The sequence below is a fragment of the Phyllostomus hastatus genome, unplaced genomic scaffold, assembly GCF_019186645.2.
Source record: "Phyllostomus hastatus isolate PE091 unplaced genomic scaffold, TTU_PhHast_1.1 phas_contig_312, whole genome shotgun sequence".
NCBI classification, from domain to species: Eukaryota; Metazoa; Chordata; class Mammalia; order Chiroptera; family Phyllostomidae; genus Phyllostomus; species Phyllostomus hastatus.
Genome location: NW_025333849.1, coordinates 977,884 through 993,420, shown reverse-complemented (window position 1 = coordinate 993,420; position 15,537 = coordinate 977,884). Strand labels below are relative to the sequence as shown.

At 34.4% G+C, this 15,537-nt stretch overlaps 1 protein-coding gene across 4 annotated transcripts in view; it reads left to right on the top strand.

Moving 5' to 3' along the window:
• ERCC6L2 (ERCC excision repair 6 like 2) overlaps positions 1-15,537 on the top strand; it is a 149,668-nt gene that overhangs the window by 95,373 nt on the left and 38,758 nt on the right. For all 4 annotated transcript variants that reach the window (XM_045839780.1, XM_045839778.1, XM_045839779.1 and 1 more), the window contains 3 exons: positions 5,272-5,424; positions 9,642-9,722; positions 11,120-12,251. In XM_045839780.1, coding sequence (XP_045695736.1) covers positions 5,272-5,424; positions 9,642-9,722; positions 11,120-12,251 — 1,366 coding nt within the window. The remainder of the gene's footprint in view (positions 1-5,271; positions 5,425-9,641; positions 9,723-11,119; positions 12,252-15,537) is intronic.

Genomic DNA, 15,537 nt, shown 5'->3' with positions numbered 1-15,537 from the left:
TTTCAGACTTCTGACCTTCAGGCTGTAAGAATATATTTCTGCTTTTTTAACCCACAAAGTCTATGATAATATTACAGAAGCCATAGGAACTAATACAGGCACTCAAAATGAGAATTCACCTCAGAGAAAAGAGAATTAATAGAACAGATTATGAAAGAAATATAACTAATATATTCAAATGCTAAATTGAGGTTGTAGGACCCTAGGAACAAGAACATAGTACTTGGAAAAATAATCCATTAGAAACCCCGTAAATGAAAATCTTCAAAGATAGGCTTAGCAAAAACAAAGTTTTCATCTAAAAGAAAGACCCAAGCAATTCTACATTACAGAGCAAAAAGACCGTGATACAATGCATGGAAGAAAAGTTAGAGGAAATGAAAGCTATATCTAGAAGTTCTAGTATTAGCCTTTTACATTTTTTAAATTTTTATTTTATTTTAAAAATTTGTATTAAAAATATTTAATTAATTTACATTCAATATTATTTCATTTTACTTTCAGTTGTACACCACAGTAGTTAGCCACCATTATTAGTCTTATAGTTGAAGAAGAGAACAGAAGGAAATGAAAGGGGAAAGCCCCAAATAAAAGAAACATGTAAAAAGAAAACAAGTCCACGAATTATATGGACCCAGCAAGTGCTAAATGGGATGAATGAAAATAGATCCACACTTAACACTATCTTTCTATAATTGAAGAAAGCAAAGATAAAGTAAAAAACCTTAAAATTTTCAGAGATAAGCTTTCTAAGAGAAAAAAATATGTACAATAGTAGTAGATTTAGATGGATATCTTAAGTTCTTTTTTTTATTCCTCACCTGAGGATGTTTATTGATTTTACAGTGAGAGAAGGAGGGAGAAACATTGATGTGGGAGGGAAACATTGATCAGGTACCTCTCATCCACACCCCGACTGGAGATTGAACCTGCAACCTAGGTATGTATCCTGACCAGGAATCTACCCCACAACCCTTTGGTGTGTGGAATGATGCTCCAACCAATTGAGCCACCTGGCCAGGGCGACATCTAACTCCTTATTAATGATATTTCATACTTAGGAGCAATCACTTCAAATAAGGAGAAATAATATCCATGTATTGTCAAAGAAAGTAAATTATTAATTCAAAACTTTCCACAAAGATTCTAGGCTAGGTGACTTTAGCAGTGGATTCTATCAAACATCTAATATTCTTTTTGGAAACAGAAGAGTGTTCTTTTTGGAATACTTACAACTTACTTTAGAAAGATAGATGAATCCTGATACCAAACTTGACAAAGACATTTCAAGAACAGAAAGTTATAGGCCAATATCTCTCATAAACATAAAGGTAAAAATCTCTAACACAGCCTTGATTAGAAGTCGAATTGTGCCCTTCCCTCCCAACCTCCCAAAAAAGATATAAGTTCCAACCTCTGGTACCTGGAATGGGATCTTTTTTAGAAGTAAGGTCTTTGCAGATATAATCAAGTTATGATAAGATCACACTGGAATAGGGTGGGATCTAATCCATTGACTGATGTCCTTGTAAGAAGAGGGAAACTTGGACACAGGTGAACACAGGAGAATGCTGTGTGACAGGGGAGGCAAAGATTGGAGTGGTGCAGCTGCAAGCCAAAGAACACCAAGGACTGCCAGCCATCACCAGAATCTGGGAGAGTAAGAAAAGGATCTTTCCTTAGAACTTTCAGAGAGATCATGGCCCTACCAACACCTTAATTGCAGATTTGTAGCTTCCAAAACAGTGAGAGAATAAATTCCTGTTGTTTCAGGGCACGTAGGCTGTGGTACTTTGTTGGAGCAGCCTTAAGAAACTAATGCAGCCTCTAATGTATTGTAAATTTGACTACATTTTTATATAAAACTTCTGTATGATAAAGTAACTATAAGCCAACTTAAAAATGAGACTAGGAGGAAATATTTGCATATATATGTAGCAAAGGATTAGCATTTACCATATATAAAGAACTTCTACAAAACAATAGAAAAGTTATGATTATGTATTTCACTAAAGAAAAAATATACAAATAGTTATCACCTGTATGAAAAGATGCTTAACCACAGTTGAAATATAGAAATACAAAATAAGATAAGATTGTGTTCTGTACTTTCTGCCAAAGGCTTTTTGTTTTGTTTTGTGAGGTTTTGGTTTATTTTTTTAGAGAAATTGGGAGATTGGTGCTGTTCATTGTTGTTGGTTGTATTGTGAAGAGGTATTCCTATCTTGTTTTTGAGAATACAACTTTACACATTTATTTAAGAGGCTAATTTAACAGTATTTTAAAACATATAGCACCTTCTCCCTATCTACCTGACAGTAACACTCTCACATATAAACAGCGAAGGATGATAAAGATTTATATTCACTGTCATTAGTATTTGCTTTAAAAATGAAAAATAAATAGCCTAAGTGCCCGATAGTAACAGAATAAGAGCATAAATTCTTGTATACCCATATTATAGAATACTCTGCAACAGCAACAAAAAAAATTATAGTCAGAGCAAATGTGCTAATATGGCAAGATCTCTAAGACATTTTTAAGTGGGGCAAAAGAAGCAAGTTGCAAAACATGTGATCAATTGTGTTTATGCATAAAACTATTCAATATTTCTATTTGTATATATTAATAGCATTGAAAAATATCTAGAAAGATACACCTTACCATCTCACTGTTAGCTTTACTGAAAAGGGATAATCTGTATTGTTCAAGAGAGACTTCCACTTTGACATGTTTTGTTGGGGTAATGCATACAGATATTTTATACTTTTTAAAAATGAGAACATCATCTACACAGCAACTTTACTTCTCCAGGTTTGGAACATTGCATGTGATCTACAATTTGGCATTTAGAAATTCACCTTTTGTATGTATATAATTTGTTTAGTTTGTATTTACAGAAGAGTTGCAAGAACAATGGGTGCCCTGCCCCATTGTTGGTGATGTTAACCTTGACCACCCAGCCAGTTGTGTCTGCCAGCTTTTTCCACTGCAAGGTCACCATTTTTCCCCTTTGTAATTGATAAATATTCATGGAGAGATCTCTACCACTATGCTAATATCCTGTCCCTCATCAAATCTATACCCATTGGCCTTAGCATTATCTGATGATTCCCACCTGAATCAGTACCACTATGATGGTGGCCAGATCATGATTTTTCTACTTCCATTATTCCTGCTTTTTAAAAATTTTTTGGCTTTCTACCGTAAGAAAGAGCTTCTCCCCTCCCCTCTATTTATTTAATCTGTGTGTTCTCATGGGATCCTATTTTAGTAACATTACAACTCATTGAATATCACTATTTATATTGATATTCAAACTACCTCATTTTTTGGCCAATTGGAACCCTTTCCAAGTGGCTTCTGTGTCACTTTAACAAGCCACCATAATTCTTTTTGCACTTCCATACTGTGGTGAAGTGAATATTGCTCCCCCAAAGATGTCCACACCCTAATCCCCTAAATCACCTGGATTATCTGGGTGGGCCCAATGTAATCAGGAAGATTCTTTTGCAGGGGAGGGGCAAGAGGGTCAAACAAAGAGGAGAAGTGAAGGCAGAAGCAGAGAGTCAGAATGATATGAACATGCCTCACTGCTCTTGAAAATGGAGGAAGGTGTCATAAAATTTTTAACATGAAGAACGTTCCTTCTTTTTACTTCTTGCATATCTTATATGTTGTGAGGAAATCTAAGCATTTTGTAGCCTTGTGTGAGTTTTCCTTAAGATGAAAACTAAGCTACATTTTCCAATTACTGATTTTTTTCCCCTAAGCTCTTGAATTCAATATGATTTTAAAAATATATATAGTTAGCTTACAGATAGATGCATCTGCCCTTCACTTTTACTGGAACTACTTTGGAATACTTATTTTAAGTACAAAATAATGTGCCTTTTATAAGTTTTGCGGTAAAACTTATGAAGATTCAGATTTAATGCTTAGAAATTACTTTGGTAATTATATTTAGTAGTTCTACAGTCTGACAATACGGTGTTTAAGGTAAAGTCAGTAGCAAGGGTAAAGTCATCAGGTAACCAGGCCATCGGGTGCATCAACTGTTATTGTGATTCTACATTCCCAGGACTGTAGCCCATGTTCCTGGGACATTGATATCGACCTGAGTAAGCCGATATGTTGATCCATAACTTCTTCAAAGTAAGGTCCGAAGGATCTTGTTTTAAGGGTGACATCCTGGAAGTGAAAAATTAATACAAGTATAAATTTTGGATTTGGCCCAACCCAGGTATAAATCTAGAAATGACACTTCCTAGCAGGGTAGCTGTGGATAAGCACTTAATTTCTCTAAACTTAAGTTTCTTTATTTCTAAACTAGAGCAACCCCAGTTTGTTTGTTTGTTTTTACTTCTGAAAGGGAGATAATAATATCTTACATGCTTGTAAGGGATTAAATGAGAGAATGTAAAAATGCTACACATGCAGTAAGTATTCAGCAAATAGCAGCCATTATTAAGAATAATTTTAGTCGTCTAGAGTAATTTTATTACAGCGCAAATCAACCCTGATGATAATCACAGTAACCTATGATTTCTTATTAATCCTTCTATCAACAATAGACTGAAGTTGGTTTTCATCCCATGCATTCTTTGTTTCTTCCAAGAAATTTTGAAGTGTACATGGGATTAATCAGATTGTATTTACATTACACTTAGTAAAATATCCAGTAAATACGGAAACACTTAAATATTAATATGACAGTGGTATATATCCTTAAGAGTTCCACGTCAGTGTTTTCTCTATATTCAAAATTGTTTCAGAGATGCAGTGTTTCTAAACAGCAATTGAATTCTTGCTGTTATTTGACAATATAACCATGGCCACAGTTAGTTTAACAACAACATGGTTATCATGTAATTACTTCAGATTATAATTTAACTTCAGTAATGTAGTGATTATTTCTACCAGTTTTGGTAGTACTTATTGTAATAAAAGTCTAGAAAGGAGAAAAGTGTATCCAAATGTATGCCTATATTATTAAACATTTTACATTAGGTGGATAATCTTTAGAGATGTGATCTTGACTGACGTGGTAGAAACAGATAAAATAGGAAATATAAGATCTCTTCTTCAATAAGATTGGTCATTATTTCATCTTTGTGGCAACATCTGCTGGGGGAATTAAAATAAAATTTCCTTTCTAAGGAGAATCTGCCTGCTCCAGCTAAAGCAGTGTGTATACATGGAATGCCAGGAAATTCTGACATATTGTTGGAGCAAACACTTCAAAAATATCTTGTGTTTATTCTGTTATAGCAACTTCACTGTGTGGTGGTTGGAAGTGAAAATGCCAAGCGATATTTTGAAGCAGTTCAAGGATCAAAAGAGCATCGAGGAGAGCTTTTTGGGGTCTCTAATCTCTTCAAACTACGGTCCCAAGGGTCTTGTCTTACGAAGGATATCCTGGAGGTGTGAAATTGCTCTCTGACCTTTTCAATAACATTTAAGCATGGTTTTCTCTTGTTTAAGAAACTTGAAATGTAATTGCTGGTCTCTTTACAGAGAAATTTTTGGTTTTCTTTAAAAAATGCCTTATGTTTAGAATTTCTACTTTTTGAGAAACAAGAAATAAATTATTGTACCTCTAAACTAAGATTTTCCCATGCATAGTTATAAATAATGTACAGACACAAATCCAGATACTTATACTAGATAGTGTGACCTCCAATGCCATTTTCAGACTGGGAAAAAGAAGTTTATTATTTTGAAACAGCGGTTGAAGTCAGGAACTAAAAAAAAGAGACTTTGCTAAATAAACAAAAATATAAAATGTGTTTTGATTAAGTTACCAAATACTCCCTGAGATGTACTCTCATGCCTCATGGAGATTTTTGTTTTCTGTTCCCAATAAAAATTCCACACTAATATTCCAAACTCTCCCAGTTGTGTTCATCTTCAGCTTACAGATGTTTCTTATTCTTCAAACAGGGTATTTATAGCCTTTAAATTTTTTAAATTCTATAATATACCAGACTACTAAAGATATTAACCTATATTCTGGTTGATATTGATGAGAATCATAATATCCTGGACTATTATCATTTCAAACCTCCCTCGAATCATTGGAGGAGGAAACTGAGTCTTGGAATTAAGGATATTTTCCTTAACTTCCAGGACTTTGTAATACTGAAATATATACTTCATTTATTCATTAGGTACTATAAATCAGTTCAAGGAGCATTTTGATCCCTATCCTCAAGGAACTTAGACCATCTTGATGGGAGGTGGGACAGAACATTCACATAGTGAACATGTAACATCAGAAAACACATGTAAAGCAAGCAGCAGTATGACTCTAACCTAATGCTAATCAGTGATCACTGAAGACTTAACAGGACGGCATTGTTATTTGTATCCTGTGAATATTGCAACTGCTACACAATATCTGGTGTCTACTGCTGAGTTTTTATTTTATAGTAACTGTTTGATTCTGAACTGAGTGGCCCATTTAAAGTCCCCTTTCTTTGATCTCTTTCATGTTTTTGAATATGCTGCCTCTTATTATGGACTTCTTTTTGCCAATTCTTTTCTCTAACCTATTTGATTAGCCTTGTTTGCCCTCCAGGACCCCCTCAGATATTATCTCTGTCTCAGGGTACTGCAAACACACCAGCCTATATTTATGGTTCTAATTTGAAATCATTACCTATAAAACATATGTAAGCATTGTATTACTTACCCTGTTTTCTGCTGTAGTTTAGTTCTCTGTTTTATGAGAATAGCCACCTTATTGCTTTGTTAAACAAGTGCTAGGTAAGGCATATCAGTATGACAAGTTATTAAATGGAAATTTCTCTTGTTGCTGGTTGTCCTAAGTATATCTTGGTTCATCTCCAGGAGTGTTTGTTTATGAATGGCAGGGCCCTCCACCTCTTCTTTTGTTTGCAGTTCTTGCTAGACACATCATTGGCACTCAGTTACTAAATATTGAGTTAAAATTGCTCACTCGTTGTCAACCAGAATATAAAATTATTCAGGCCTGTTTAAGTTCATGTTGCTTTTGGCCAAACAATGCTTTAAAATATTATTCCAAGCCCTATATAATGAAAGCATATATCACAACATAAAAGAAGAACTTCACTTCTTGTGATTCATTTTAATTTTTAAAGGCTATAGAAAATCCCTTTTAAAATGTTTTAAGATGTGGAAATTTGAATTTATAGGACATTTAATCTGATGATTTCTAAGCAGTTCAGTTCTATGTTTCATTATCTTTTTTAATCTCTATTATAGTTTCTCATTAGAGTTATATTGAGAGTTCACTTCACAAATATTGACTAAGTATATACTAAATTTCAGGTACTATTCATAGAGCTACACATACAGAAATTAATAAAATACAAAAAATCTTGCCTACAAAAAAATTTACATTCTATTTAGGGGAGACAAACAATAAGCAGGAAAAAATAAGTGAAGTATATGTATTATGATGGTAGGTTCCAATGCCACAAATAGAGCAGGTGGAAGATGAATAAGTTCTGGAGACCTAATGCTCAGCATAGTAATTATAGTCAACAGTACTATATTGTATACTTCGAAGTTGCTGAGGGACTAGATCACAAATGTTCTTACTACAAAAAAGTATAATTTTGTGGCATGATAGAGATGTTAGAAAATGCTATGGTAGTAATCATACTACAATACATAAATGTATGAACATGTTGTACTCCTTAAAGGCGTAAAGTGTTATATGTAAATTGTACTTCAATTAAAAAAAAAAAGAGTGGGAAGGGAAATAGGGAGACCATCAAGGAAACAGCATTTCATTTATAAATGGAGTAGCCAAGGAAGAGCTCACTGTGAGATTGCATGTGATCCTTTGAAGAGACTGGGGAGGAAGATGTGATTTAGACATAGGAACAAATGCTAAGGCCATGAGGGAGGAGAATGCCTAGCATGATCACAGAATGGCAAGGAGGACAGAGTGGCTAGAGTGGGGTAAGCAAGAGAGCAAGTGGTGGGACTAGAGAGATGTTAGGAAGCAGGGCATGCAAGGACTTTGACTTTAACTTTGGGGGAAACCAAAAATAATTAGAGAGTTCTGAACAGAACAAAGACATAGTCTGACCTATATTGTCTAGATTAAATATTAAGAAGTAGATTGTAGCCCTGGTCGGCATGGCTCACTTGGTTGGAGCATTGTCCCATAAACCAGAAGGTCAGGGGTTCCTTTCCCAGCCAGGGCACATAACTGGGTTGTGGGTTCCAGCACATAGGAGAAGTCCCAGTTGGGGTGTATATGAGAGGATATCAATGGATGTTTCTCTCTCACATTGATGTTTCTCTCCCTTTCTGTCTCCCTCCCTTCCCCTCTCCCTAAAATCAATAAGCATATCCTAAAATCAATAAGCATGTCCTTGGGTGAGGGGGAAAAAAAAGAATTACGCTGAAGTACAAGAGTAGAAGCAAGAAGTGAAATAGGGGAATAATGCAATAATCCACCCTAGAGATGACAGTGGTTTGCACCAGGGAATAGTGGTGATGGATGGGATAGAAGGTACAGAAAAAGAGGAGTTAATGATAACTCCACAGTGTTGGGCTGCACTGCAACAAAGGACTGTAGTGCCAGTTATGCACCACACAGGGGTTCTGTTCACTTGAAGGATTTGGGGTTCTGCCACTTGGATCTGTTGTAGCCATTTAGCTTCTGTTGAAAAGATGAAGGGCAGTCCCGGGAAGGAGGCTCCCCACTCCCTTGTGGTAATGGCCTCTAGGCATTGGAAGAAAAAGCCTAGCAATTTAGGAACTGTTTGTCATTCTCTAAACTTCGTTAGGGGAAAGTCTCCCTTGTTGCCCTGGATACCAGGTGGCTGGAACCATGCCATTGGTATGTCTGTATATTCATAAGTCGGACATTTGTAACTCTGGTGATGGTAGTACTATTTCTCCTTCTTCCATCAACAAATAAAGCCTTAAAAAAGAAATGCATTAATTTCCTTTTGAAGGAAAATTTAATATTCTAGAATTTAGGCAATTGAATGTTTATGCTTTAAATACATAAATATTTTTCCAAAAGATGTAGCAATCCTGTTACATAATTAAGGCCTTTTTAAATTTCATATTAAGATGGACCTTTTCATTTTGATGTTTACTATACCTAATGAATCAATAAACATTTTAATAAATGTGAACAATAAATATACTGGCAATATAGGCTAGAATATCAAGTTCCCAGTACTCAACATTACCTGTGCTGTTTGAAATGTAGACAGTTTGTCCTTACTATAGTTATTATATAGACATGCTTATTATGGAATCATTACTGTGAATATATATAGCATTTTTCCACCCTCCGTCACCTACTAGAACTTTTAATAGAGTTGGCTGAAAAGTATTATTAGCATTATATCTGAAAAAAATAAGCTTTAAAACAAGAAATAAGAGTATTTTATGGGCCCAGCATGCTTTCACTATACCCCTCTACTACCTAAGAATTAAGGTTATTTTAAAATGTTACATAAAGTGTATATGAGTTCCTTAATTAGCAAATTGAAAAATAACATTAAGAGAGTTAAAGTAAGCTGCACTGAGTTTTTCTTTCATAACCCCAAGTTTTAGTGTGCCATTGCTGTTATCTGTTTTTTCTTTAACCCCATATTTTACACATTTATTTGCATTATTTATAGAGAGAAGGCCAAGTGGAAGCAGGGGTCATGACAGCCAGAACATGGTTGAAAGAGGAACCTCAAGTGCACAAACTAGAAGAAGTAAGCAATATTTTCATTTATAGCCCAGACCTCCTAGAAAACATGTACTGTGACAATTTTAGGTTTACTTTCCTTTTTCCTTCATTTTTCAATGTGTAAAGAAAAAGTCTTTTTAAAAAAAAACATTAAGAACACAACATCGGAGGACTGTCAGTAAAATTAATAACTTAGGCTAACTTAACCTTTTTTTACGCTTAATCTTTATTACATTCTTTTTCTATTATCATTTAGTCCCCTCGAGCCCCCTCCACGCAGTGGTCCATATACTGTGGTCCGTGTCCGTGAGTCCAAAGAACAAATTCAGGAACACTCATCCGGCATTTATATCCAGAATGGAATTTTAACTGTACTGAACTGTAAATGCAAAATTAAATAACCTATGTAGGTGACCAATCCAAGCTAAATCAATAACTTTTACTGAACAACAAATTAAATGGAAACATAGCAATCTAAGTGTATTTAAGATTATTAAATCCAAATATCAAAATTATTCTCTTAAGTAGATATGTAATTTTGAATCCTTGATCTAATAACCTTTTTAGTAATTTTTCATCTCACATGCAACAAAATATATTTGTTATCAAAGGACCTTTTTAAAAGTAAATGACATTTAAAAGTAAAGAAGATGTGTAGAATTTTTTCTTATTATAGTTTCTTGTTTGTTTTTAGAGGTTTAATAAATTTTTACTAGCCCAATGATTGGGAATATGGAGTCAGTATTTTTCTAAATTTATAGAAATACAGAATATCAAATGTTGACAGAAGTACTGCTAGATAATATTTTCCCCAAAACTCTTACTAATGAAGCCTCAGTCTTAGGAAACTAAAGGATATACTGAATCCTGACTGATGTGAAAAAATTAAATATTGGTTTTAAATTTCTACCAAATTTTGCTTCAAAATATCTTCAGTATTTTTTTATTTCTGGTTGTCAAGATCCTATTCAATCTTATTTTTATTTTTAATTCATTAGAACCACTTTCCAGCTGCAACTTTTCTTTGTTAACTCCTATTTATTTCTTTCTCAAAGCAGGATTAAAAATGTCTGCTAGACTACAGTGAGCAATAAGTTGTGTGCTTTTCACTTTTGAAGCCAGAATAGGTCCCTGCCTCTGATAAGCTGACTATTGAGCTCTATCTTTTTCTTATAATTTGGTAATGTGGTTATTTAGTTTAAACTTTTATTTATTTTGGACAGTTATCCAACTTGAAAAGAGAAAAGAGTGTACCAGACTATAATATTAAATACTTTATATTTGTTTATTAAATGTACTTTTACAAAATACCAAGTAATATACTTGTACAAATTATCTGCCCAAGTTTAATTCCTTTCCAGTACGATAGATGTGATGTCATTATCTTGAGGTCTAATATTTCTGTCATTGCTTCCTATATAGCCTACAGAGCCTGACTGTCAAGAATGCAGAGGGCCAGAGCAACCTGCATGTGGTCTATGCGATGACTTTAGTGATGATGAATCAGTGGAAAACTCAAGAATAAAGTCTACTAAAAACAAAGCATCTGACTCAAGTAAAGCTTCAGGTTCTCCTGGACAGCTTACCTTACTCCAGTGTGGTTTCTCTAAATTGCTTGAGACAAAATGTAAAGCAGTTGATGATAGTGATGAAAATATTGCATCTGATGATAAAAGTTCTGATGAACAGCCCACATGCCTTTCAGCAGAAGCCAAAGATGTTGGTTTTCAGAAAAGTCAAGTCTCTCTTGGTACTTCAAAACATCAGAAATTAGCCAACAGCCTAAGTCCAAATGAAAAATATATTTTTAATAAAAGTGAAAAGATTTTAGAACAGACTATTTCTTCTGAGTCTGATGATAATACAAATTTTAAAAATACAACTGACCACCATTGCAATTTACAGAATGTCACAGAATCGGAAGATAGTGATGTCATCTTTCCCACACAATATACAGCACAGAAATCCCCTAAGAATAGTGTAAGACTTAAAACAGCCAAGGATAAATATGAAGATTCTGAAACAGAAAGCCCTGTAAAAATAGCAAATAATGATGATGATACAAAGACCAATGTCAGAGAAAGTGGACGAATTTCAAAACAATTAAATCCTGTGAACCTGAAATCTATTATGAAAAGAAAAGGTAGTAGTGATATTAGTGATGAGTCTGATGACATTGAAATTTCCTCTAAGTCAAGCGTAAGAAAACAAAGAGCTACTAGTTCTTTGAGGTTTAAAAGAAAAAAGGAAAATAAAAGGGAACTTTACACTTTTCCTAAAACAATGAAGAAAGCAAACCAACTGTATGCAGCAGATGAAGATTATAATTCTACTGATGATTTTACATCCTCAGATGATGATTTTTCTGTTAGCCACATCGGTTTCTCTAAACAGAGACATAGACCAAAAACTTCAAAAGATAGAATTGGTTTCTCTTCAAAATTTCCTAGCCATAAGAAAAATAGCACTTTTGTACCAAGAACACCAATGAAATTTTCAAATGAGAGCGCTGTCAATCAAGAGCAGATGTATGAATCAATGGATAAATTTTTAGGTAACTGCAGATACTTTCTGAAAACTTTTTTTAAATGTATTTTGTGAAATCAAGTAATTCTGTAAGAGATTCTTGAATTAGGTTGTAAAACAGCTCTCTACAATCAAGATGCTACATTGAGGCACAAATGAGGAACTGGGTGGGTGGCAGGGAAGAGGGAAGACCACCTAGGTCAAGATAGAGAACTTTGTCATGCCCCCAGGACCTCCTACCTGTGCCCCATTATTCTAGTACTTTTCTGGTAATTACTTTTTTGCATTTTTATGATTTTAATCACACAAATGTGTATCCCTACACATAATTTGGTCTTTTTTTAATTTTGTAGAATCTCTTTTATCCTGTAGTATTTTTCTTCATCTCTTCCATTTCCATATGATTTATCTGTTGATTGATGGGCTACCTATAGGGTTTTCCTCAATTTGAATTTTGCTAATTATGTTCTTTTGGTGCAGCTGAACATATTCCTTTGCCCTCTATATTTCCTGCAAATTAGCAGTGTCCGGGACTCTGTCAAACTCAGGTTAAATCCCTTTGACAAGACAAAAGTTACTGTTTGGGAAGTCTATGGGAGGCACAAAATGTTTGCCAATCTTTATTTATTTTTTTTAAACCTCATCGGAGGACTTTTTAAATTAATTTTAGAGAGAGAGAAACATTGAATGGTTGCCTACTGTACGCCCCCTGACCGCACCCTGACCGTGGATTAAACCTGCAACCTAGGAATGTGCCCTAACCAGGAATTGAACCTGCAACCTTTGGTGTACCTGACTATGCTCCAACCAACTGAGCCACCTGGCCAGGGCACTGGTCTCTTGGCAACCATTGATGCTTAATACCTATAACTATTTATTCATTCAGAGTAGCAAAACATTTTCTACTTCTCTCATTTCTGTTTTATTTGTTAGTTAGAATGCCTCTGTAAGGAGATACTTGCATTTACTGTTACCCAGTGATACGGTTCATATGGGGAAGGCAGGGAAAATAATTCCTTCTTTACTAGTTTTTAATATAATAAATTAATCCCCTATCATCCATAGAGGGAATGATCTTTCTAAAAATCATTATGAATAATTGATTGAAACACATTTAATGGATCTCAATACATTGTAATTAACATCATTATTGAGGCTCAATTGTCTCATCTTTGCACAGTGAGAGCCTTTGTATGTGAGCATTTGGTTCCCGAGACCCTTTGACATTATGCTCGTCATCTCTGATTGCTATCTGATATTACAGAGTGTTCTACAATCAGCTCTTATATTTTCTGTTCCAGGCGAGAAGTCTTGGTTTCTTTTAATGAGAACTCGTGTTTCAAGACCACAGTCTTGTGCTAGGAGTGATATTGCTACTATTATCTTGGCTATTATTTCTGGGCCTTTTCAGTGGACAGAATGTATATGTGTACATACACACATACACATTTATATTTATATGTGTATATAAAAGTATATGTTTATATGTATTTATGTATTTATATGCATGTTTATCTACACATATGTATTTTTATGTACGATGATGAAATACTTCCTAAGTTTCTATTAATACTTCCATATTTATATTGATAATTTGAGACTATAGAATTTTTACTAAACCTCTTCTGCATTACATTTGTATACCATTTTATCTTTAATGTTAATTCTGGTTCTTAAGCATATAGGGAATGATTTAATTATGTTTCATGATTACTCATTTGTTTTATTCCATACTATATAAATAGGTCATAAAAGTAAAAATACCAAAACTACTACTTTATGATTCCTGGAAATGTGCTCTTCCGTTTCTTCCTATTTTAAAAGTGGATGTACTACATCTATAATGTCAGAACATGCAGACATTGTTTTGTATAGTTTCCCCTTCTTAGACTTAATTTACTTTTGGTTTGCAGGTAACTCACAATTTAATGCTCCCCATTAATTCTTATAGCAATGTTTCTCAAGTCATTTTGGTTGTCAGAAGCTTATTTTCTAGCAGATCCCTCAGGAAGTGCTCATGAGAATAATATTCCCTGAGATTCTTGTTAACAGTTTGTGCCTTTTATACTTAAAAATCATTTTTACTAGGTATAAAATCCTTGGCTCAAACTTTCTTAATTTTAATTATGTAGTTTTATTTTTTTCTGGTATGAACTGTTGTGGGGTGTGTGTGTGTGTGTGTGTGTGTGTGTGTGTGTGTGTTTTCTTAATGCCCAAAGGGTATTTTTCTTTTCATTGATGTCCAGTAATTTTACTGGGTTGTGTTTTGGTGTTTGTCTTGTGTTTGGGCTGCTGTAAGAAACTGCCATAGACAGGATGATTTTACATTTACTTCTCACAATTTCAGAGGCTGGAAGTCTAAGATCAGGATGCCAGCACCGTTAGGTTTCTGGTTAGGGCACTTTCTTATAAGGGTACTAATCCCATTCATTAGGGCCCCACCCTCAAGACCTAATTGTGCCTTCCAAAGGTGCAACTGCAAATACATCACACTGGGGACTTCAACTTACCAATTTGGCTGTGGGCAGGGTAGGGGGCCATGCTCAGCCCACAGCAGTATTGGTTATTCTGGGTCAGTATTCTCATAGTGTAGTTTCAACTTGGTTTTTATTTTAGGAAAACTTTCTTGTACTAGGGCTTTTAGTTACTTGTTTTATTTCTGTGCTTCGGCTTTCTTCTTCAGGGACTCCTCTTATTCAAATGTTCAGTCTTCTTTACCTGTCCTCAAAATTTGTCACATTTTCTCAAATCCTTTTTTATATCTTTTTCATCTCTTTTTGCTTTTAAAATATTTCTTCTGTTTCTCTTAAAGCATTATCTATTGTGTTCATTCTGTCTTATGTTCCTTCTGGTTTAGTCTTTAGTTCTGAAATAATATTTCTAATTTCTAATTCTCGACTTCTGTCACTCATTTGTAAATTATTTTCATTCTGATTTATGTTGCCAGTCCTGTGTTTTATTATTTTCTGAAAGTCTTTTTACCTCATTTTGAAATCAGTTACAATTCTAATCTGTTTTGTGAGCACATATATCAGACATGTTTTCATTGTAGGAATAAATTCTGCTGCTTACTCTCTTTTACAATAATTTTTATGAGATTTGACCCTCTGGCTTACTTTTATAGAAATTTCTCCATGAATTTTTAAATGAGGCAGAATGTAAGAAATTTTTTGTAACTTCACAAGGATCCATGTCTGTGATTTTTATACAGTGTTCCTCCCTCTATCCCTCTTCCCCGCTTTGCTCTACACCTTCTCTTTTCCTCATTCCTGTTCTTCTGACCCTAGATCCCGCTCGTTTTGACTCCCCTCCAA